The sequence below is a fragment of the Melospiza georgiana genome, chromosome 12 (genome assembly GCF_028018845.1).
Source record: "Melospiza georgiana isolate bMelGeo1 chromosome 12, bMelGeo1.pri, whole genome shotgun sequence".
Lineage (NCBI taxonomy): Eukaryota > Metazoa > Chordata > Aves > Passeriformes > Passerellidae > Melospiza > Melospiza georgiana.
In genome coordinates, this window is record NC_080441.1 from 18,301,969 (window position 1) to 18,327,395 (window position 25,427).

General features: G+C 50.9%; 1 protein-coding gene across 12 annotated transcripts in view; it reads right to left on the reverse strand.

The window, feature by feature from the left end:
- The window catches only part of ARHGEF9 (Cdc42 guanine nucleotide exchange factor 9), a 172,039-nt gene that overhangs the window by 46,163 nt on the left and 100,449 nt on the right, over positions 1-25,427 (reverse strand). For all 12 annotated transcript variants that reach the window (XM_058032790.1, XM_058032786.1, XM_058032798.1 and 9 more), the window contains exons 2-4: positions 17,270-17,449; positions 6,747-6,938; positions 576-755 (exon numbers count right to left, since the gene is read on the reverse strand). In XM_058032790.1, the coding sequence (XP_057888773.1) occupies positions 576-755; positions 6,747-6,938; positions 17,270-17,395 (498 nt within the window). In that variant the 5' untranslated portion in view covers positions 17,396-17,449. The remainder of the gene's footprint in view (positions 1-575; positions 756-6,746; positions 6,939-17,269; positions 17,450-25,427) is intronic.

Genomic DNA, 25,427 nt, shown 5'->3' on the forward strand with positions numbered 1-25,427 from the left:
AAGATTTCCTACATCTCCCTAGCACAGAGGTGGAATGTGATGCTGCTTTCTGCAGGCTCTGATAAGAACCAGCCATGTTAACACCTCATGCACCTTCTCAGAGGAAACCCCAATGAGAGACCCAGGGATGTTTAAAAGATGCTGTGAAACTCTTTACAGATGTCCTGCTGAAGTTTCAGGAATGTTTGTTGGGAGTTTCCCTGATAAGCAGTGAACTGCTGCCCTGACACAGCACAGGAGCTGCTCCCCTCTCCCTCCAGGAAAGCCTCCAGCTCCAGGGCTGGCATTTGTTTGACATTTCCTGCCATATTTACAACATTGGCCAATTCATCAGCTCCTGCAGGAGGTGGTTTATGGAACAGTAGGATGGGCCAGGCCAAGTCCTCCAGTATCTTCCAATCCATGTGACTCAGGTGTACTGGGAGTTATCCAACTGCATTTCCAAGCTCTCCCTCCTCTGTATCTCCCACAGTACATGGAGCAGCCCCTGATCTGTTACCAGAAGAGGTTCCTGCCTTTGGGGTTTCCCTCCCTCCCTCCCAGCCATCCTGGAGGGACAGTGGCAGTGCACTCACGTGTTCCAGGAAGCAGGGCCCAATCTCACTGAGATGGGGGTCCTCGTTGTTGTACTGCTTCTCCAGGTCCCGCACGAAGCCCATCTGAAATCTGTAGATGTCCTCAATGTTCCCAAAGATGATTTTCAGCTGCTCGTCACTGAACATGTCCCTCCTCTTCCGGCACTGCTTTAGGTAACCCTGGGAGAGTGAGAAAGGAGGATTTGCAGGGAGCAGCCACAGTCAGGGCACAGCCCCAAGGAGGGGAGCTCAGTGCCCCTGCAAACCCCACTGCCCCCAACACCTCCTGCTGTTCCAGACTGCAGTGCAAGATGTTTTCCATTACCATGGCACATTACCTTTGTCAAGTGGGCAGTTTGCCTTATCTCTCTCTCTGAGTGACCACATTCACACCTCCCTGGGGAGGGGACATTGCTGATAACAATGTCCCTGCATGGCTGATAAGAACTACAGCATCCCATTGGGAGATGGGAGCCCAGAGGGAGGAGCCAAGCATTCCTACCCAGATATAATCCAGAGGTTTTGAGACACCAGCATGGCTTCTCCACTGGATTCCCCAGAGGAACAGCAGCTGCCTCTCCTGCCACTGGATCTTCAGAGGAAGAATCCATCCTTCTCTACAGCACCCCTGCTCCAGCAGAACCACCCCTGACACTGCAGCAGGGCAATTCCAATGGGACTGCTGCCAACACCCTGACCCACAGGGTGTCAGGTTGGGTTCTGACTCTGTCAGTGTTGTTCTAGTGAACTGCATTGTTTATTTTATCCTTTTACTTTTTTTCCTTTCCCTATTAAAGAACTGTTGTTTCCTGCTCCTATATTGTTTGCCTGAGAGCCCCTTAATTTAAAATTTATAGCAATTGGGAGGGGTGGGAAGGGTTTACATTCTCCATTTCAGGGGAGGCTCCTGCCTTCCTTAGCAGACTCCTGGCTTTCCAAACCAAGGCACCTACCCAGGTCTCCTACAAGCACTGCTGCCTCCCCATCATTCCAGTGGCTCAGCCTCCACAGAAAGCTGTGAGGGGCTGCTTGAGCCTGCTCTGATTTCTCCTTTCAGCTCAGTAATCAGGATAAGGAAGCTGTTTAGTACCATCAGCAAGTTCTGTTTAGTATCTTTATCAACCACCTGGATGGCTGATGGAGTGCACCCCCAACAAGTTTGCAGCTGATGTGCTGGAGGGTGGGAAGGTTCTGAGCAAATCCCCTCATCCTCCCACACTTCACCTGTCAGGATGATCATCACTGAATCACAGAATTGTTAATGTTTAAAAAGACCTTTAGGATCATCAAGTCCAACCAGAATGATTTAGACTAGAAACTTTGCAAGGCCAAATCTCAGATGTTGCAACTGGTCTGGTCTATTTTGCAGCATCCTGACTAGAAAGAAACAACACAGGGGTCATCAGGAGATGACTGTGCTTACTTTGCTTGCCTTTATTACATAGGAAGGGGAAAAAATGAAGGGAAGAAAGCGCCAGCAGCTCCAGTGGAATGGCTAAATTTGGGAACTCGGGATGCTTAGTCACACTGCCAGCTGGTGACATGCAGCTGCTGGGCCACAATGAACACTGGAACCCTGCAATGAACTGTCCTTCAGCTTCACCATGTGGTTCCTGGCAGGGACAACTTCAAACATGAATGGGAAATGCAACTCTGGCCGACCTGGCCTGGACCCAACCTCTGCCATGTGCAGCTCAGCTCGGAGGATGCCGTCACCCTGAATTTCCTGGCTTTTCAGCTGAGAAGTTTGGGTTATGGAACACCTTCTACACTTCCTAATCTAGGTCTCTCTTCCCCCTGGAGCTCCTTGATGACTCATTTCCCTGGGTTTCCCCCTCTGATTTTCCAAGGCCACGAGGAATGGGAGCAGGCTGCTTCCCACACTGCGGGATGGTCACAGGGCAAACCAAAATCCAGAGTGGGGAGAAATGACACAGAGCTTCCCTTCAGGCAGATTTTTCTGTTTAACTGATGATCTCAGAACAGCCTGGGAAAAAACCCAAGGAAAAAGCCAGGAAAAATTCCTCCCTGTGCCCATGGGGCAGTGTCCCCTCCCTGTGCTCTGTGACATCCCTCCCCTCCTGAACACAGGAATGACTCCCAGCCCTAGGGCTGCCATTGGCTGCAATTCCCATCCTCACTATTCCCACCCTCCCTGTGCTGCTTCATCATTTCTCTGGAATCACGTGTCTGGAGGAGCTGAAGCAGCACATTTCTGTGCAGGCACCCCTGAAAGCAGAGGGAGAATAAAGGAATGTGAGGAGTTCCCAAGCCTCATCCTCTCTGTGTGTTTGAAGGTGGTTTCCAGCACAAGACAGGAAAAGGAGACTGAAGATTCACCCACAACACACAGCAGAGGAGGCTACTGCAGAGTTTTTCCAGTAAATTTACTTCTGTTACATAAAACAATGTCATCTTCCTTCTGCTCATCCCATCAGGTTTGCTCAGAGAAGGGAGAGCTGACTGATGAGCAGATGTTGGTGACTGCTTTGCTCAATGATACCTAAAAATAGCTGCCAAACTGTCTGGCTTTAAAGTACTTTTCCATGTAGTCCCTGAAGTATAGGCCAAAGTTGGGCAGGATTTGCAGGAGGTTAAGTGCTAAGTTTTCTTCACCCCACAGTGGGCTTAGACACAGCCAGGAGAGGTGGTCAGTCCGTCCATCCATCCATCATCCATCCATCCATCCATCCATCCATCCATCCATCATCCATCCCCCATCCATCCGTCCATCCATCCATCCATCCATCCATCCATCATCCATCCATCCATCCATCCATAATCCATCCATCATCCATCCATCCATCATCCATCCATCCATCCATCCATCCATCCATCCATCCATCCATCCATCATCCATCCATCATCCATCCATCCATCATCCATCCGTCCATCCATCCATCCATCCATCCATCCATCCATCCATCCATCATCCATCCATCATCCATCCATCATCCATCCATCCATCCATCTATCATCCATCCCCCATCCATCCATCCATCATCCATCCATCCATCCATCCATCCATCCATCCATCCATCATCCATCCATCCATCCATCCATCCATCCATCATCCATCCATCCATCCATCCACCATCCATCCATCATCCATCCATCCATCCATCCATCCATCCATCCATCCATCCATCCATCCATCCATCATCCATCCATCCATCCATCCATCCATCCATCCATCCATCCATCCATCCATCATCCATCCATCCATCCATCCATCCATCCATCCATCCATCCATCCATCCATCCCTCCTGGTGCTGGCCAGCTCCTGAGCTCCCTGCCTGGCCAGACTCGTGCCATGGGTGTTGGGAATAGCCACAGGGTTTGCAGTGACACAGGAGCAGGGGCTGGAAATGCATCCTGAAGCAGAGGGGAGCAATGGGAGGCCTCTTCATCACAACCCCCCAGGAACAACCTCACATCCTCAGGTGCCTCCCTGGGGTCAGGATTTGTTATTTGTTATTCACTGCAGCTAAAAACAATAACCACACACAGCTAAACTCAGCACTAAACCAGGCTCAGCCCAGCCAGAGTTGCTCTGCCATCCCCTCTCACACCTCATCCTTCATCCTACACCTAAAACACCCTAAGACAAAGAGCCTGGGAAGAGGGGAATGTGCCACTGTCAGAGCAGCTCACCAGGGGCTGTCTGCTGCCTGCTCGTGCTGTGGCACAAACAGCAGCCCTGCCCATCCCACCAGGGCATGGGGAGCCCAGTCCAGCCCAGCTCTCCCAGCTCAGCCAGGCTCTCCCAGTCCAGCCCAGCTCTCCCAGCTCAGCCCATCTCTCCCAGCTCAGCCCATCTCTCCCAGCTCAGCCCAGCTCTCCCAGCTCAGCCAGGCTCTCCCAGTCCAGCCCATCTCTCCCAGCTCAGCCCAGCTCTCCCAGTCCAGCCAGGCTCTCCCAGCCCAGCCCAGCTCTCCCAGTCCAGCCAGGCTCTCCCAGCCCACCTCTCCCATTCCAGCCCAGCTCCCACCCCGCTGTTCCAGCCCCAGCTGACAGAGCTCAGGGAGCCTTGCCCAGCAGAGGGATTGCTGGGATTAGTCTGAGCATACTGAGCCTCTCTGCAGCAAGGCACAGCCCATCGTGGCACAGATGAGAATGCCCATTTCAGCCTCCTCCCTGCTTAGCTGAATCATTTCCTTGTGCTCTACCTGCAGGTAAGATTTATCCCCTCAATCCCAGTCTGCATCACACAGAGCAAGGATCTCTGGATCTCTCCTGTCTGGGACACATCATTAGGGGCAGTAAATCAGTGCTCCCCCACTGCAGCTGAACCTGTCTGCACCTCCTGAGAATCTCAATTGGCAGAAACATGGTGACATGGCTGGAGATGCAAGTCAAGGTTTATTTTTGTTTCTTTTGTTTTTGTTTCCAACAAAAAGTGCAAATGCAGGAAAAGAAACAAAATGTGGAGAAGTGTCTGCAGTCTTCCCTTCTCCAATGCAAAGCTCTCTGACTGAAATAGCACATTGAAATTAAGCTCATTTGTTCCCAAATTGAAATCCCAAGGCTCTTCCATATTTGTAAAGTGTCATAGATGCTTTTTGGATGGCTGCTCTGCCTTGCTGGGAGAAAAGCAGCAAGGATGAAGGGAGGAAGACATTCCTCTAAGCACCATCCCCAGGGGGCTTTACCACATTGACTGGGCACAGGCTCACTAAATCCTAAACATTGCGAGGGATGAGCTGAAAGCCATCCCCAGACTTTGATTTCAGGGCTCACAAACTTCTGCCTCTCAGTGATAAGGACATCTCCACACACAGTGCCCAACTCTGGCACAGCCACGTGTTCCCCTTCCCAAACACCCAGCACCACAGCCTCTGCACCTTGGGCTCAGCTCAGGGCACTAATCCTGAACCTAAGGGGTTGTAGGGGTTAATTGTACCCTAATGAACAAGAACCAGGTTGGGGATTTGTGGGGTCAGTCACTAAAGTCCATTGCTTGCTGGTTCCCCTCTTCATTTCCCAAGGTGGGAACGTTTTGCCCTCAGTCTCGCCATGAAAAAGGCAAATGGGGGCCGTCCTGAGCCAGGGGAAATTGTGAACCCGACATGAAAGGCACAGATGACATGGGTAACTGATTGGTTTAATTACAACCTAATTTCCTCAATCACAAGTTCAAAAGTAGATGGCATTGGGTTTTAATTAAGAGGGCTGCTTGAAGGATCTCAACCTCATCATGTTTTAGTCAAAGAGCTATGGAATAAAGGTCAGGAAATTGCACTTTTGGTTAATACAAACTAAAGGAATTATCAGATCCAGCAGGAAATTCTCAGAACTATCAATACATATTGACAGATGCTGCTCCTCCATTAGACACAGTCCTCAGACACTTCAGCTTGTTTCCCAAATCACCCAGGAACAAACCCAGGCTCAACCCTTGCCAGCCCCTCACCATGGGCAAGTGTGCCCCAGCTCCAGGTACCTCACAGATGTCCCTGAGGGGTTTGATGTGATGGGGACAGATCCAGGTCAGCCCCCATGTCGTGTTCCCACCCTGGGTACCTCACAGGTGTCCCTGAGGGGTTTGATATAGTGGGGACAGACCAAGGCTGGCCCTCAGGGGTGCCCCAGCCCAGGTACCTCACAGATGCCCTGAGGGGTTTGGTGTGGTGGGAACAGACCCAGGCCAACCCCCATGTCCTGTTCCCATCCCAGGTACCTCACAGATGTCCCTGAGGGATTTGGTGCAGTAGGAACAGCCCCAGGACAGGCCCCAGAGGTTCCCCAGCCCAAGTACCTCACAGATGTCCCTGAGGGATTTGATGCAGTGGGGACAGAGCCAGGGGAGCCTCCATGTCCTGTTCCCAGCCCCCATGTCCTGTTCCCAGCCCCAGGCCCTTCACAGATGTCCCTGAAGTGTTTGATGCACTGGGGACAGAGCCAGGCCCCACGTCCTGCTCCCACTCCAAGCACCTCACAGATGTCCTTGAGGTGTTTGATGCAGTAGGATCAGCTCCAGGCCAGTCCCCAGGGGTTCCCCAGCCCCAGGTACCTCACAGATGTCTCTGAGGTGTTTGATGCAGTAGGATCAGCTCCAGGCCAGTCCCCAGGGGTTCCCCAGCCCCAGGTACCTCACAGATGTCCCTGAGGTGTTTGATGTAGTAGGAACAGCCCCAGACCAGCCCCCAGAGGCTCCCCAGCCCAGGTACCTCACAGATGTCCTTGAGGTGTTTGATGTAGTGGCGCTCGGTGCTCATGATCTCGTTGATGACGTTGGCTCTCATCTGGTCGCGGTTCTGCACGGTCCTGCCCAGGCACAGGCAGTCGGCGCTGGGGTCCAGGTGCCCGTTCTGCACCTCGCTGGTTCCCTCCTCCACGCCATCCTCCTGGTTCACCCATAGCTGGGGACAGAGGCAGGCACAGGGATCACTGCCAGCAACAATAATTCCAGGGCTGCAGGGCCCTGGGAGATGTTGGATCCACCCATGGAGGATGCACAGAGCTCCCAGCCCACCCTGCCCAGCTCCACACTGGAGCAACCAGCCCCAAACGCTCCCCACACACTCCCCATCTCCTGGGGATGGCAGTGCTGGCTGCTCTGACCCCAAATGTGAAACCCCCCTGTGACAGGGTAAATAAATGAGTGAATGCTCCAAGAGCTCCCAACTGAGAGGGACATGAGTGAGACAGGGCAGCCTGAGGAAACGGCCGTGCTGGTGGCAAGCACACTGTCCCAGCTCCTGCCACCCCCAGCTGGGTCCCTCTGAACACAGGATCCTCTGGGAGTAGGGCTAAGCCCTTCCCAGGGGACTGATTCCAGGTGGAGATATATCCATATGGATTCCATGGATATGGAGATATCTGGCTGTCCAGAGACCTGAGGGGCACATCAGCTCTGGGCTGTGTTTCTGGAGCTCTGTGACGTCCCAGGCTCTGAAGGAGCCCTGATTCCACTTCTCAGCAGCTTTCCCCATCAGCTCACAGGGACAGCCCTCCTGGCTCAGGCACATCTCAGCAGCCCAGCACTGGGATCCCCAAACCATGGCACCCCCAAAGAACACAGAACAGACACCCCTGAGCAAGGGTCCTAAACCTGGGGGCTGAGGGCAGCTTGGGACAGGTGCACAGGGCACTGAAAATTACAAAAAGCAGTGAAAAATGATCTGTGTGTTCTCAGCACACTGAAGCTGCCTTCCAATATCAAATAAAAAGCATCCATAGAAATTGCAAATTCCACCTCTCCCCTGTGTGTCTGAACCAGCCTGTGCTCTGCACACACCATACGGATCAAGGGCTCCTTCTGGTACCTTTTCCCACAAAAGCTGCTTCAAATAACTGATTGACTCCAACTGGGCTCAGGGTAGTTTGTAAACAAACATTAAATAGAACTTAGAGCTGACAGAAATACCTCTGTCTTTCACAGACCACCTCAGCTGTGATGGAAATGAGGCAATTTCTCTCCTCAGTGTTTGAAGTCCCCAAATCCTGGGGACTTTCAAACTAAAAATACATTTTCCTGTGAGCAGTGGAACTGTCCACACACAGAGTACAAGCAAACCAGGCAGCATCATTAACCTGATCTTCAGGCTTCCTTTCAATGTTAATAGTGTTTCCTGCTTCCCCATTATTCAGTTTAAACTGGGCTTTGCACAGATTGTAAAGGGCAGTGTTCCTGTAAATGAGGAAAGTAAAAACCTCCAAACCTGCCCCTGCTCCTTCCCTGCATTCCCAACCAGCAGCTGTTCTGCTAAACCACCTCTCGCAGCTCCCACGTTCTGCCCTCCCACAGGGAGTTGTAAAGGCCAAGAAAGAATAAAAAACAAACACCAAAAAACCCAAACCCATCTCTTCTTTAGCAGGATGTTAATGATGCTGCAAATCTGAGGAATCAAAAAGGGGTTTTGCAGGATTTCTATCAGCACTGGGAGGCCCTGGGTCACTGTGAGGGAGCTGATCATCCAATCCTACCAAATACAGTGGAATCCAGCATGGAAAACCTCTCCTGGCATGCTGAAACAAATGTCTTTTGTTCAGAAAAACAAAAAATTTCTAGCCCAAAATCTGGCTAGAAAAGTGTCTCTTTCAGCAAACCCACCCTCCTCTGGAAGAGGTTTGGGGTCCACTGAGGCAGAGCAACACCCCATGAACATGAGCAATGGTTTACGCTGAAAATAAAATAATTAAAATAAAATTTAAATAAATAAATGAAACAAGTGTTCCTGCTGAGCAATGTCCCTGTTGGGGTAAGGGACAGCAGTGCCACCAATGTGCTGGGAAAACCTGGGGGCACCCTGAGAAGGGAAAATGGGTCCTGGCAAGGCCAGAATGGCACAGGGAGTCCTGCAAGGGACATGTCCTGGTGGCAGCTTCACTGGCATTCCAACAGATGTGGAAAATCCAGCAGGAGCAGTGTGGGGATTAAACCCTGTTGGTTGAAGTTTAAAATACCTTCCCTCCCTGCTTTTCCTCTCCTACAGAAAGGGATTTTGCAGCCTTCCCAAACCCAACAGGAACAGCCTGTTACCAAGTCTGATGACTTTCCTGCCAGTTTGGCAGCAGAGCACATTTTTAAATGTGCTCCTCCTGGAGTCAGGTGATCCTGAGAAAAAAATTGATTTTCACTTAAAAAAGAAGCCAGAAAGATCTAATCATTACAAGGCATGTGTGTGTAAGCCTGAGTCATGAATCCTAAAGGCTTTGAAACTCCAAGGCAGATAGCAAACTTACAAACTTCCAGGATTCCTCAAATTCAGGCTGCCTTTTGTGCACAGCAGGAACACTCCCTCCTTCCTCATCTGCAAATCTCAGGAGTCCTGCTTTCTTCTTTAATGAAATTTTTGCTCCTTCCTGCTAGAATCCATGTTCCCAAAAGGAAAAAAAAAATACATTTCTAGTCTAGATGACTTCTGCCTTAGATTAAAAACAAATGCAACAATTTTATCAGCTCCAGAGGAAGCTGAAGGTGCTTCCACCCTGCACCCTCCAGCCCCGGCTGCTGGAAGGACGAATCCCACAGGTCTGTTCAAACACTCCTGTTTCCATCTAAACCTCTGAAGTTCTCTGAAATTCCAGCAAGGATCCTTCTTCCAGGGCATCATTTGAAGCTGGGACCATGAGTAATAAAAGCTGAGGAGCAGCTCAGGCAGCTCTGGCACTGACCTTGGGCCAGTCCCTGCAGCTGGAGGAGGTTTCCTCACCCAAACCCAGGGATAACCATGGAAAATGAAAATATTCCAGGGATAATCATGGAAAATGAAAATATTCCAGGGGTAATAATGGCAAATTATAATATTCCAGGGATAATAATGGAAAAACTGATGGAGGTGTTGAAATATGGGCTGAAATGCATCCCCAGACTGTTGCTCTCACCCAGGAGCAGCACCTGGTGAGACATCCTGGGGCTGGGTTTGCACAACCAGCTCTCAGCACTGGGGGGAACCTGGGCCATGCTGGGCCAAGGGGAGGTGGCACTCCAAGGGTTAACTGTGCCCCCTGTCCCAGTGCCACCAGCCCAGGCTGGATCCCTGGGCCTCAGTGATGGAGTGCAGTGACAGGGAGGTGGCACAGCCACACTGGGGAGATGCTGGCCTTGCCCAAAACTTCTGCAATGTCACATTGAGTGATTTGGGTAAAGCTGCAAATGCTCCTGCTTTAACCCAGCACCTCTGACAGGGTCATCCCTCTGTTCCACACACACCGGGCTACCAAAAATGCCTGAATTTCCCTCCCTCCTGTGGGGAACAGCTGAGTTCACACTCCTGGAAAAGGGTCTGTGTGCTCCCCATGTCTCCAAAGGGACACAAAGGCACAGCTGCCCCTCCCTCTCAGGGCAAGTATCTCCATTCTTAGAAAAGAAACTTCAGAACTCTTGTTTTTCCCAGTTTCATCCCACCTCAGGATGGGTGGCTGCCATCCCTGTGGGAATTTCTAGGGATAAATAATAAATAATAAACAATAATAAAATAAATACAAACAATAATAAATCCAGGGTCTCTTCAACACCTCTGCAATGGAAAACATCAGGGGCTGTAAAATAAAACAGCACTGGGAGGGCGTTCCCCAGGCCATGAAAAACACCCAGCAACCAAACCACCAAGCCCTGAGAGCCATTTTGAGCACTTTGTATCAAGAATTAATTAAAAAATCAGTGAAAAACAAATCTAGTTGCTAAATGCTGGTCCTACGTGATGTTCCCATTGAGAGGCCCCTCCATGTTGGAGAGGAACAGACTTATCATGAGGCTCCAAGTCCTGTTCCAAAATTCAACCCTAATTGGGAAGTCATGACCAGCTCTTGTGTAATGCAAGAACTTGCAGAGGCAGATAAAAGTAAAATAATCACAGAAAAAAGGCCCTTTTCCCTAAGGAGCACTTCTGGGAGCCAGGGAGGGCTGATGGCTGCATTGTGCTAATTCATGCTCTCCATGAGTGACATCCTTTGGAAAGGAAAAAAGGGAGAGCCAGGGAGCCCCAGGCCAGGCAGGCTCACCCCAGGGCCCAGCAAGGAGAAGATTCCTGGAAAATCTGTTCAGGCACGTGGAGGGCAAGGAGAGCCTTCCATGGGGAGAGCCACCAGAGCTTCCCTGAGGGCAGAGCGTGCCTGACACATCCAGAGACCTGGGACAGGGTGTGACAGAGCCCAGAGCCCTGCCAGGGCCTGAAGGGGCTCCAGGAGAGCTGCAGAGGGACTGGGGACAAGGATGGAGGGACAGGACACAGGGAATGGCTCCCAGTGCCAGAGGGCAGGGATGGATGGGATATTGGGAATTGGGAATTGTTCCCTGGCAGGGTGGGCAGGCCCTGGCACAGGTGCCCAGAGAAGCTGGGGCTGCCCCTGGATCCCTGAAGTGTCCAAGGTTGGTTGGAGCTTGGAGCAGCCTGGGATGGTGGGAGGTGTCCCTGCCCAAGGAATCTTAAAATCCCTTCCTAGCCAAACTTGGCTTTAAACTGAAAGGGAGTAGGTTTACATTAGGTATTGGGGAAAAACTGATCCCTGTGAGGATGCTGAGGCACCCTGAGCAGCTGGGGCTGCCCCTGGATCCCTGGCAGTGCCCAAGGCCAGGCTGGACACTGGGACACCCTGGGACAGTGGGAGGTGTCCCTGCCATGGCAGGGGTGGCACTGGAGGGGATTTAAGGTCCCCCCCAGCCCAAACTAGTCTGTGATTCTATGATATAAAATTTCTATGAATACAATTTATCAGCTTGCAGCTTTACCCAAATGGCACTGAGCCAGCAGCACTGCCCTCAATCATTGCAGATTTACCCTGCTCAGTGCAGGCTCTGGATGGAGAGGACTTTTCCCTTCAACAGGCACCAAGGCCTGATCACCTCATAATGAGCACAAACCACAACAAAGCAAACATGTTCGCAGCCAGCTGGATGATTAACCTGCTGCCACTGGATATTCACAAGGACACAACCAGAGATAATGTGCCATGCTGGATTCTCACTCCCAATTAGCTAACGTGGCAGATTAATGACACACACACATCCTTCAGAGAGCTGCTGCCATCCCAGGGAATCTGGATTGTACAGGACAGGGGTTACAGTGCCAGAGGCTCCAATAACCTGAGAAATCCATGGAAGCACAGAGCCTCAGGACTCTCATCCAGCCTCCACCTGCCCTGCAGCAGAGCAGCTCCATTCCCACAGGATCTGCTCCTTTTCCTGCCTCCCTGCCTGCTTCCAGGGCTGTGTCCTTGTCTGCAGTCTCGTGCAGTGTCACACCCTGTGCAGTGTCACACCCTGTGCAGTGTCACACCCTGTGCAGTGTCACATCCCTGTGCACTGTCACACCCTGTGCAGTGTCACACCCTGTGCAGTGTCACACCCTATGCAGTGTCACACCCTCTGCAGTGTCACATCCCTGTGCAGTGTCACACCCTGTGCAGTGTCACACCCTGTGCAGCGTCACACCCTGTGCACTGTCACACCCTATGCAGTGTCACACCCCTGTGCAGTGTCACATCCCTGTGCAGTGTCACATCCCTGTGCACTGTCACACCCTGTGCAGTGTCACACCCTGTGCACTGTCACACCCTGTGCACTGTCACACCCTGTGCAGTGTCACACCCTGTGCAGTGTCACATCCCTGTGCACCGTCACACCCTGTGCACTGTCACACCCTGTGCAGTGTCACACCTCTGTGCAGTGTCACATCCCCAGCCCTGTCCATCCCCAGCCCTGCTGTATTGCAATAAACAGTTTATTTAGTTGTCTCCCGGGCTGGGAATGTGGATGCAGTTTGCTGGGAAGCACAGAACATCTTCTGTATCCTCTTCCAGGACAAGGAACAGCACATTTGGCAGCAGAAGGAAAGGCAGCTGAAGCAAGGTGCTTTCTCCTCCTGTGGCCCCACCACTCTTCTCTTCCCCAGCCTGAATTTCTCCCTCAGTAATCTGCCCCCAGCCTCAGTGCCCTCCACACCTTCCAGCCCACGGACTCTCTTCTCTTTCCTCCCTCCAACTGCCCCCAGCTTTAGCAAAGCCTCTTAGGTTCTTCCTCTCTAAAATTCTCATTCCCAGCCTCAGAAATTCCCTTTACCCACGGTGAGAAACACCCTTTAGTCATTTCTGGGAAAGGAGAAAGCAGGGGATCCTGTAGGGACAGCTTCAGGCTCTGTATCCCCAAGAGGTGAACAAGAACAGCTCAGAGACCAGGCCCTGTCCTCCCTCCATACTCCCTGTGCTCCCTCTGTGCTCCCTGCAATCCAAATGCACATCCCAGGGGCTGCAGCTCCAGCAGGGACCAAAAGCTGCTTGGACACTGCAGCAAACTGCATGTGCTCCATCAGAACCCCAGGAATCAGGGCTCAGCCCCCATTTCCCACAGCCCAAGCCCCGCTGGCACACAGGAGGGAAGAGCAGCAGCTCAGAGCTCCCTCAGAGCCCTGCCAGGCTGAGGAAGGGCAGGCCAAGGAAGGGGCTCTGCAGGTTTCTGCCAGGAGGGGCTGTGCAGATTCCTGCCTGCTTTGCCTGACTCAAAGAAAGGCCTCAAAACTCTGGGTTTGCCCCTCCAAACTCTGGTTTAGCCCCTCCAAACTCTGGTTTAGCCCCTCCAAACCAGCCTGTCCAGGGAAGGGCACAGTGTGTGACCCTCTGGGGCCCTGTGTGGGCTGCAGGTGGCACAGGGAGCCCTGGGGTGCTCCTAAGTTGCCTTTAGGAACCCCAAACTCTGCAGCTCAGCCTGTCCCCAGCAGTGCTGCCTGTGTGGGCCCTGCCTCCAGCACAGCTATTTGTGAGCTGGATTTGCCACAGGAGAATCAAATCTCCTTTAGAAGGCTCTGACTGCAGCTCCATCCTCTTTCTTTGGGAAATCTGATGGCCCTGGCTCTGAGGGAATGCTAATGCAAGAGCTGCAGGGGGGGAAAGCAGGTGAGTGATGAGCTCAGTAAGATACAATCAGATTTTACAGGCAAAAAGAAGCAGAAGGGGCAGCAAAATGGAGAATTACACCTGCAACACAGAGCAGGCACAGCTAAAAGCTAAACCCACCTGCCCAGTAAAGGCACTGGGACCAGGCTCTGGGTTCAGAGTCTCCTTCTCCACAGTGCCTTAAAAGCTCACTCCAATTTATCCAGCACTTCTCCTTTAGCAGCAGAAAATAAAGTGGGTCAAAGGCAGCTTTTCAGCAGGAAAATCAATCTAAAATTACAACACTTGGGGGAACCAAGGCAGTGGTGAGAGAGAACACGGAGCACTGCCACCCCTGCACTTCTCCACCCCTGCACCTTCTCCTGGAAGAGGAGACCATGAGGGTTTTACAGCCCCTCCTTGCTCCTTGGCAGGACCATTTCTTCCCCTCTTCAGTCACCAGGCACCACAAGAAGCTGCAGTAAAAGCTCCTCAGCCCCAGTTTTGCTCTTTACCTTGACTTAGTAACATAAGGAAGGGAGACTCAGCATTGCTGAGGTGAGAAGAAATATATTCTGCAAGCTCAGTCTGGTATCCAAAGAGACCAAGGAGAGCTTTACACAGGAATAAATCCCCCTCTCTGCCCAGGACTGGGGCACTCTGCAATGTCTCTGAGGAGAGATTCCACTGCACAGCATCCATAAGCTTTACTCTTTTTATTTCTCTTGCAGTGGAAATATGTCAGAGCCCAAACATTAAGCCATTTGATTTCTTGTGTTTGGAGTGTCTCACCTGGGCTATTTTGGAGCCTTGATGAGAGGCTCTGCAATCAAAACTTTGCTGTGCTTTCTGAAGGAGACCTCAAGGTACAAGAATGGGTCCATGGGCAGCCCTGGACTGTAATTCTGGGCTGTAAATCCCTCCCAACACTGAGCCTGCTTTTCTGAGCAGTGTCAATGTGCTGGTTATGCAAAAACTCATCTGGAGCCCATGATGTACAGACAGCCCAAGGCTCTGCCATCCACAGAGGGGGGAAAAGTGGCATTTCCACCACCAGAATGTGAAATATTGTTTGAAACTCCTGCTGTTTTTTCTCAGCTGTACCTCCCAACCTGTCAGAGCACTGGAAGCTGACAGGATGTTCAAAGGCACCGTGCAGCCACCACAGCTGTGCCCTGTGGGTGTCCAGTGTGCTCAGAACAGGCACTAAAATACACCACAGACACCTTCACCTGTCTAAACCCAGCTTGTTGCTGGGTCTCAAATTTAGTTGTGGAGTTCTCATCCACCTTTCTGACTTAGGGGTGTTCATGACCTTCTCCCTGGTTGCAGCATCTCCCTGGAGAAACCCTTCACCATTCCCTGCTGGCTCCAAATTTTACTTCTCCTGTGCTGTGCTTTCTCTTCTCCCAGATAAACATTGCTTTATCTATCCAGTTTCTCCTTGAAAGTTCCTGAGCTCCCAAACCTCTGTGGTTTCTTCTCCCCACCTTCCTTCTGTCCAAGCTACTAAGAGGATTAGTGCAGGTGTGAGCAGGGAGACAATTGCTGTGTGTGCAGGGAATTCAGGAGCCTTTTGGTTTGCCACCCCTGGCTGTCATGTAAAGGAGGCCAAGGGAATCAGCAGGTTCCTGTTTTCCTCTCCACTTGCAAATGTGAAGTTCCCTGCTATGAGATTTCGTGAGTGCCAAATGCTTTGCCAAAGGTTTTCAGATGATCTGGCTGGAGAGCAAGAAGCGTCAGACAGCTCATTGCAAACTGGGTTCCCAGCCCAGTTTTGTCCTCAGAAGTGATTCAAAGGACTTTGAGAGGAGCCCAACTGTGCAGTGATCTTCTCCTGCACTCCTGTTAGTACTTACAAGAGGCCTGAAGTCTGAAATATCCTGAAATTAATCCTATTTGGCTTTATACCTGTCTGCTCTGTCTGACATCTCTCACTTGAATACTATTCATATTCTATGCAACATATTGTTCCCTTTTCCTTCTGTGCTTGCAGAAGAGAAATACAGATAGAAAGAAAAGCAATTATTTTGCAAGTAAAACTAGAACCACCCAGGCTAAATCAGGCAGTTTTCTGGCATCATCTTAAAAAAGCAGGGCTCAAAGTACAACAGAGAAAAACGCAGCCTGCTCATGATGTGAGTGATCATCTGCTCTTCTCGCAGTTCTTTCATTCCTTATTCAGCTGCTTTGGAAACCTGAGGGGCAAATCTTTCTCCCCAGCCTCCCTTCAAGACCTGCAGACAAAATGGGCCAGAACTGTTGTTTTTAAATATTAATTCTCACTAAGGCAGCAGAGGCAGGCACTGCTCCCCTCTGGGAGGGGAAAGGGCAGTGTCTGGTCCCTGCTGCCCTCAACAAGTGATTCCCAGATGGAAGAGCCAAGCCAGCCTCCTGCAGAGCTGATGGAGGATTGCTCTCATTGGGATACTGGACAGAACAGGCAAGAATCCTGCCTGGTCAGGCTGTTCTGACCCTCAGCACCAAGGATGAGGATCCAGGATTTGTTCCAGACATTTGTCTGAAATTCACTGATTCCTCTCTCCTTTGTTCCCCAGTTTCTAAAATCACCTTCCCAGCCTTTGGAAAGTGTAGGGAGAGATGGGGAGTTCAGCCAAGACCATGATCCATGGGTTGTGGCCCTAAAGACACTGGTTCAGTTGTTTTTCTGGTGTGTTCTTAAAAAAAACAGAACAGTGTTTTCCAGACTATTCTTAAACCTCCTGCAGATTGTTTGTTTGTGACACCACACCAAAGGGCTGTTAAATCTTTTCCCCAGAATCACAAAGAAATCAGCACTGGTCTGTGCACTGAGAGGTTAAACTGGCCCAGAATATTTCAGTGTTTAAATTAAGCAAACAAAATGAGATTGTTCTGTTTAGCCTTTCCAGCTGCAGCACAGTGTCAGTGACACAGGTTGAGAGTGTTTCTGCAAGAAGGTTTTCACCTCAATCACACTTGACACAAATCCATTTTCCAGACTTGTTGCCACCACTGGCTCCAGGGTCAGACTTAAAATACCAAACAATTTGTTATCCCAAAATCCCAAACACAATTTGTATACCCAAAATACCAAACACAATTTGTTATCCCGGGCCATAGTAACAGTATGGATTTTTTGGGCGGCCCAGCTCCAGTTCCAGTAATGGATCTCTCCCTCTTGGCACTGGCCATCAGAGGGGAAACAATTGTGTGCTGGGGAGGCAGCAGCAAGCAGAAACCTTCTTTGCTGCCCATGTTTTGGACAGAAAGCAGGCAAAGAAGTGGGAATCAGCATCAGCGAGAACAAACACCATAAAAACAGAGTGAGAGCTCAGTTCTTGATGTCCTGAGCATGGGCAGGGATTCCTTAGGGAGTAAAAAGCAGAAAATCACTCACCCTCACGAAGCTGGCGGGAAACCATCCTTCCTCATCGTCGATCTGACCCCACCACCAGTCCTTGTTGGAAGCATCCAGGACCTTGATGACGTCTCCTGCTTTAAACGCCAACTCCCGGTTGGCCATGGTGACGTGATCCCATACTGCCTCAGCACTGACAATGGAACCACCACTGATCAGCTTGGGGAGAGAAAGGCACAGTCAGGGAATGGCTGCAGCCCCAGCCCCTCACATGCACAGCAGCACAGCTCGCAGCCAAACCACATCTCCATGGCAGCCCCACCCTGCCCTGCCCTCTGCCCTCATCCTGCTGCCAGCCATGCCACACAAGCTCCAGGTGCTGTGTCCGTGTCCCCCAAGCCTGGCACCTCCCCTCCCACTCCATACAGGCACATCTGTCAGGGACAATTCCACTGACACAACGTGCAATGCCCAAAAACAAGCAATGGTGTCCTGCAGAGGAATTTTCACTTTGGTTGAAATGTCAGAGGCTTTCCATGCAGATCCAAGCAAGGTTAGTGCACGTATTTAGAAGGGTTTGTTCAAAGTTAGTGCACATATTTAGAAGGGTTTTTTGATAGTTAGTGCATGTATTTAGAGGGGTTTTTTTTGAAACTGGAGGCTGCCTGTTTTAGTGCTGGTGATGTACTGACACCCCTCACTTGTGACACACTGCTGACCTGCCTCAGCCCAGCCTGCAGCACAGCCCAGGGCAACCCTGCTGCTCCTGGCTGTGGGGACAGGCTGCATGGAGCTGGTCATGGGCCCTGGACACTGGATGAGGCCAGCCTGGTGTGTGACAGGACCTCAGGAGCATCTCTATGGAGCTCATGGAGCCTTAGAGGAGCACCAGCACAGCCCAGGTCCCCTCTGTGACAGCCATGGAACTCCTGCTCCGTGCTGGCAGGAGGGAACATCCCAGCACTGGTGTCTTCCACACCATCAGCCATGCCCAGGACACCCCCTGTCCCTCTGAGTGACAGCTGTGTGCTTTTAACAGAGCAATAAATTGTGTTTATGTGTTGCCCACTGCAGGCACTCTGTGCTGAGCACCGAGGCTGCCCCAGCAAACACAGATTTTCCCCATGTGCTAATCAGAGCCATCCTGGGCTCATTAGCTCTGCCACTGAGACACCCTGACCATGGACTTGGGCTGCCTCCAGGTCCCAGCTTGAGCTCACAGGGGCAAAGCTCAACTCTGTGGCCATTCCAGACCTTGCTGTGGTGAGGCTCTGAGAGTCCCCTCAGCTGGGGGAGGAACACAGACACACAGACAATAACCCCTCACTGTGGGTGTGCAAGTGGAGAAGCTCCTAATGCAAGTCTGGCATCCCCAAACCCCTGATAATCACTGCCTGCACAGTGAGAACCTCAAGGAAACCTTTCAGCATAGCTACAGGTCCTCAGCATCAACAGAGAACACTGAAGTCATCCAGACAATCCAGTCAACAGATTAAAGGGCCTGATTTACCATTTGCCTTGGGCTGGCTCTCCTTTACAACTCTGATCTTGGCTTTGGGACAGCTGGAGCTGCAGTCCCAGCCCTGCAGTTGTGGAGTCAGCAACACAAAGCAGCAAGACCTACAAGGCTTAACCTGGCAGTGCCTTTCATCCTCCAAACCCACACAGATCCAGTGGGCAGCAAAGCAAAGCTGTGCTCCTCCCACCTCCACTTTCACAAATTGTCCCTTCTAATTCAAAATCAGCTGCAGAAGAAATCTTTGTCCCCTTTGTGTGTCATACAGGGGATTGTCCACACCAGCCTCACAAGGTCCTGGACCAGGCGCAGAAGAAGCTCTGAGGGGATGGCTGAACTCCTGGCTGAGGGCACCTCCTGCTTCACTGAGGGGCCATCCCACATCTGGGCTTTTGAGACACACTGGAGGCAGCTGGGCACCACAGGGGCCCCCCAAACCAGCAGCAGCTGCAGTCAGATGGTGATGGACCCCCAGATCAACCCAGAGCTGGCTCAGCAAAGCAGGGGAGCCACATCTGGAGAAGTTACAGAGACTGATTGTGACCCCAGAGCAACAGCTGGATGTTTCAGTGCCTCCTCCCAACCCCTTGCTCTGCTCCCAGTCAGGGTTCCTGGATGGTCTCATAAATAAAGATCAGTTTAAAGCACAGAGACCCCCAGGACAGATCTGGAGGGGATGAGACTTCAGAGCTGAAGAAACCCCACATTTGATACATTTGAGACCAGGTACCATTTATCCGTTCTTGTGCCTGGACTGAGCTCTTCTCCTTCCCCAGGCCTTTCCCTCTGCCATATTTATGGACACTGTCCAGGTGTGGTTTCCCAGGTAAGGAAGTTCTGTCCTTTTCCTTCCCCCAGGCACTTCACCAGCCCTTCCAGGCTTCCACATTCCCTGCCTGCATTTTTTCTGGAACACAGATGACCAGAATTGCAAATACTATTCCCAAAGGGACCTTACCAGAGATTTGTGGAACAGCATGAAATATTTATTGTAGTGTCACAGAGATCTCCCAGTAATGCCTCACATGTCCCCCTTTCCCCACGGCCACCTCCCACCCGTGGCTCACAGGGATCCTGCACTCAGCTCCTCTCAGTAAATGCTGTAGAGTACGTTCTCTTTGGCTGGAAAATCAGTTTTCTTGTCAAAAAATGAACGGGGTTGGCCTGACACTTGTTCCTTTTGTTAATGCCATTGGGTATTTCAGTCCCTTCTGCACTGATGAGGAACCAGGAACAGAGCTATTACGCAGGAGCCGTGTTCCTGCTGCTTCTGCTTCAGCTGACAGAGGCTCTGCTGTCACTTCACACACAGCCAGTTCTGGGCACAAACTGCCACAGAAACGTCACTGAGCCCAAACTTCAGAGGGACTGTGCTTCAAACCCTCCCAGCCTACTTTGCAAAAATCCATTGCCGAGCCCGAGGCACAAATCCCAGCTCTGAGGAGACACACAGGGACAGGGGGTCACACCTCAGCCCTTTTGTGCTGAGGCCTGGAAGGTGCTTTCAGGGCATGTCAGGAGCTGGGGGGGTTTTGCAAGGAGTTCTTGATCTCAAGGAGAAAGGCTCCAAGTCCCTGGTTCCCACTGATCAGTGCCAGCAGGGCCCTGCCCAGCCCTGGCCCTTGCTCTCAGCTCAGGGAAGGGATCCACATCCCAGGAATCCTGCTAGCAAGCCTTGCCCTTTTGGAACACAAGCCCAGCTCAGCCTGTACCAAAAGGACAGCGAGAACTGGAGCTCCAGCCATGCCACATGCTGAGCCCATTGAGAGAATGTCAGGGCCTCAAATGAAAAGATCCAGTTTAATTTATCTTGCAAGACATCTTGCTGCATCCATGGAGCCATCCAGCCCTCTCAGGGCAGGGTTATGGAGACAGAACCTGACATCTGCAGCAGCAGGAGATGGCAAACTGGAGAAAGGTCAGCATGAAATATTATTTTCTCAGAGAATTCAACACAGGAGCTCTTCACTGCACAAAGTTCACGTCTCTTGGCTTCAAGGCTGAGCTGAGTGCTGTGGTCAGAGATATTCAGCCAAAGAAATCCTTGGAAAGAACTTCTCTGCCATAAAGTCAGGTTCTCCCACACTGCAGCTGAGGGAGTCATCTGGACTCCCTGATAGCCAGTGAAGAGAAAGAAACACATCTGGAGTGTGATTCATCCTGGCTATTTCAGCAACCTACCTTCCAGCCAGGTGAATCATGCCCTAGAATTCACTCTGTGTTTAAGTGGCTGAGGCAGAAGTTTGCATTTCCCACATCTTAATCTCCATCCCATCTACGATTTGGCCATTGCCAAAACCAAAGAATGGAATTAAAGAATAATGATCACTATAGGAATAGTGAAATATTAAAGCACACTGTCCCAGACAGAACAAATTTCTGAAGGGTGAAGGTTGATGGAAACAGTTATGTTCTCTGAGGAATTCACAAAATCTTAGCCTTGTAAATTTACAAAAATTGGAACTTAGATATTTGGGAAAGTGTCCTACCCACAGGAAAAGAGAAGCAGTGAGAAGAAATGCAGCAGGTGACAAGGACATTTAGTGTGACATCCCCTGAACACTGCCTGTCTGCCAGGTGGAAGTTCTACTTCCTCTTAAAATCAATTATTCTTGTCAGTTGCTTGTTCAAAGAAAAGAGCCCAAAGAGAAAATCCCTCAATGGTTTCACCTGCTAACATGAGTGCAGCAATGCCCAGGAGCATTTGGGAACTACAGAGCTGAGAATAATGATTGCTGCTGTGCAGGAGCCTGCAGAGCACTTTGTGGGGTGCAGGAAAAACCTTCTCAGTGGGGAGAAGATGAACTCCTGGGATGTTGTGTGGGGTGGGCACCAGGCACTGCCCAACAAACACAGGGCACAGAGAGGAGGAGCCACTTCTACAGCCCAAGGAATTTAATGAGGAAAGAAAAAGGGCAAAAAGACCAGGCTCTGTCTGACTCCATGCACAGCTTCAGCACCCTGAGAACAGGGGGGATGATCCCTGAACCAGCAGCACCAGCTCAGCCTTCCCAGGCATTTCCCCCAGAGGTTTCAGTGACAAACCCTCCCTCTAGAGATGCTCCTTCACTGCCAGCACCCCAGCACAACAGGTGAGAGCTTTACAACAGCAAAGCCAGAGGAAAGGAAGGAAACCATTGCTGCTGAAGGGCTGGGAGAGTTTTGCTTTCTCTTCCTGTCTGGTGGCATTTCCAGGATGGAACGTGGCCACTGAAAATCCAGAATTACATTAGAGGTGCTGCCAAAATAAAGTGACAACAACAACAAAGAGTAAAAAGGGTTTCAGGGGGCTCTGCAAGGCCCCAGCTCTGCCAGCTCGTGCCTGGGATGCTGAACTTGGTCCTCACCAAGGCTGGGAGAGCTCAGAAAGGTCCATCTGGCCAAAGATCCCCACTGCCTCACTCTCCCCTTGCACTTTGCAAAGCCAAAGGACTTTAAGGTGTCATTAATGCCACACAGGAGCTTCCAAGGAATAAAAAGGGGGTGCTCAAAAGTGGGAGTTTGACTCCAGATTTTACAACTTTCTCTTCTGGCCATACCTTTATCAAGATAAGATAAATGTCCCCATCAAAGTAAGCAGGAAAATAAAGAATAAAAGGAGTAACAGGAGCAGGTCCCTGTTACAGGAGCTGGTGGGATCTGTCTGACCCTGCTACTGGAGCAAATCCACACGAGGCAAAGGAAAGGAAGGGAAGGGGAATGCCTCTCCCAGCTGTATCCACAGCACATCCTGATGAAAAAAGCCCAGGAACACCACCTAGGATGGCTTCCCAAAGCACATTTACAGAGCCAGGGGTTACAACTCCTCCCAGGCCACTGCAAGGTTTAAATCCCTGAGCCATGACCCAGCTGTGCTCCTGCTGAGGGACTTTGCTCCTGCTCCACATGACAGAACCAACTGGAAAATGTTTCTGGGGAATGGGTGAGCCTCTGCCTCCAATCTGGTGCATTTTCCCTGGCTCTGCTCACTTCCCAAGCCAGGATGCACAATTGGACAAGAACATCTGCTCCACCTCAGCCCCTGCCTTCAGTGAGGCAGTCGAGGATTAAACATCTTTGAGTGAAATCAGCCACTACTGCAACGTTTTGCTAAATATTCCAAACACATCAACACTTGCTGGCTTCTTATGGGCCAGCCTGAAGAAGAAATCAGGGGCTTAGTGGTCCATGGAGACTGAAATGTGCACAAAAGGGCCATTCAAACCACTCTCACCTGTCCATTCCTCTTTCAGGGATAAATAATCACTGCAAGCCCACAAGATTCCAAGATCCTTTTCAGCAGAGAGCTTCTCAAGAATCCAAAATGCACTTTATGAAGAGCCACATTCACAAAAAAAAAAAAAACCCTAAATAAATCTATCATCATTCACCATCTCCTTAGAAAACTTCAAGGACCTCAAAGTTTCCAGCACTGTGGTCTCTGGAATATGAATAATCTTTAAGGCAGGAAAGTGTTTCTCTATTAGATCATTTATTACTGCATCAGTAGAGTTGTAACAGTAAAAAATGAGAGCTCTGAGTAGTTCCCTTTCAAATCTGTGTTACATAAACTGTGTCCTCCTCCACGGGAGCAGGATGCAGGAATAGGAGCAGGCTGTGAGGGGAGGAGGCAGAAATGTGGTGAGTGGATGCCATTTGCTCAAATTGTTCTTGTACAGAGCTGCTCTTTGTTCAGACAACATCAAAGCCCTGTAAAACCACAATAGCATTTCCCACACTGTGCTCACCGGCCCTTCCACAATGGAGGCAGCCAAAACAGCTTCAAAGAAGGATACACAGAGGGTGTTCAGAGGAATCACTGCTGGGGGGAAGGACAGGGCCCAAACAAGGGAGAGCAGGGTGATCCTGGAGGGGAGGCACTCACACTGCTCAGTGCCACCAACACTGCACAGCCTGATGGGGCTGGGACATCCCAGAGCCATCAATTCCCAGCACAGCCATGCCCACCGAGTGAGGAGGGGAGCAGGGCATGCCCGGTGCCAGCCCCACACCCTGCTGCTCCTCCCTGCCAGGCCAGGGCTGCCCAGCTGACGGAGCAGAGCACAGCAGAACAGCCCCCAGCCCATCCTGCTGCACTCTGCTCTTGCATAATCTCCCCAGAGTCCCTTTGATGGTGTGTTTATTTTTAAACCTCTCGTCAGGAATTATACAAAGTGAATAATGCCCAATCTCGGTGAATGGCCCCACGGCTCATTCACAAACACAGGGGAGGGCAGCTCCACTTGATTTGCTCATTCTCTCAAGAGGTGCAATCACCCAAAGGTTAAGCACAAGTCAAAGAATTTCCCTTTCTGCTTTCAAGCCCCTTGATGAATTTAACTAATGACTGGATTTCAGCTGAAAGAGGCTGATTGGAGTGAGAGTCTCCCATATCCCACATTCTGGGAAGGCTGCCACACTCGGTTGGAAGCTTTATCTATCTTTCATTTATCTGTATGTTATGTGGAGAGTCAGCACAGACAGAAAGGTTCCTAAGGACTGGCTTGTTCTGTTATTCATTGATTTCCATTTTCTTAAGAAGATCTCACCTGGCAGATAGGAAATCACCTGGCCTCAGCCAGGCTGCAGCAGCAGAGCCCAGGGGATGACATTAGTCTCATTTTCCACCTTATTGTGATTATTGCCCATGTCATTCCTATTAATAACAGCAGCCACAAGGCAGGGCCATGGATGGAGAGCTGAGTAAAAGCCTGGCAGCAGTGGGGAGGAGAATGGAAGGTGGTGAGGAGGCAGAGGGGCCCCCCTGAAGCACAGCCCACGCAGGTGTGAGGTGTTGGGATGGAGCATATGTCACCCTAATTGCCCTCCCGTGCATGGGGCACATCAACCTCCCCTTGCCTCATGACATATCTCTCCTGTAGAGTAATTACAAATAACCACTTGCCATCATCTTTTAACTCAGATAAATGATGGGACTGGGGCTGGAAGTCCAAGTTTGAACTGCTCCAGGGCAAGCAGCACCTTGAGCGAGCAGAGCCAGGGCAGCTGCCAGGGCTGTGGGCAGGGGCTGTCAGCACAGATCCCTCACTGCAGCACTCAGCAGCAAACAATAAACACCCTCCAAGAGCCAAACCTACGATACTCCCACAAATCCCAGCCTCCTGCCCCCAGAAGGGACTCCTGACATTCCCAAGCCAAGGCCACAGCAGCCTCAAAGACCTGGAGATGTTCTGAAATCCCTCCTGAGCAGGGGGCTGGAGCTCTGATTTACATCCAGCCCAGCCTCAGTGGATGCTGCCTGGGGGTGGGGAGCAGTCAGGATTCAATCCCAAGGTGTGCTCCCAGTCCCACAAAGCCCTGTTGGAACTCAGGACTTCCCTCTGGGTGCCCTGGAGGGCTCAAGCCCCTGGCTGGGGGCTCAGAGACCTTGGCACAGAGTCAAAAACACCTGAGCCTTTCATTTTAACCCATGGAGAAAATTATCAATTTTGTGTGAAGATTTACAAGGCAGAGAGTTTAAGTAGAATGATAGTTAGCTTGTCACAAGGTAGAAAAGTAGAATTTTGGGGATTTTAGAACAGGGGTTCAGAAGCCAAGATGGAGGGATTTGGGTGTGCCTTGTCTATCTTCTTTCTTCTCCGTAGCCTCCATCTTCTGTGTGAAGGTGGCACTTCTGGATTGGTTTAGAGTAGAGACAGACTGTCTAACACAGGTGATAGATATTGGAAAATTATTGTAAAT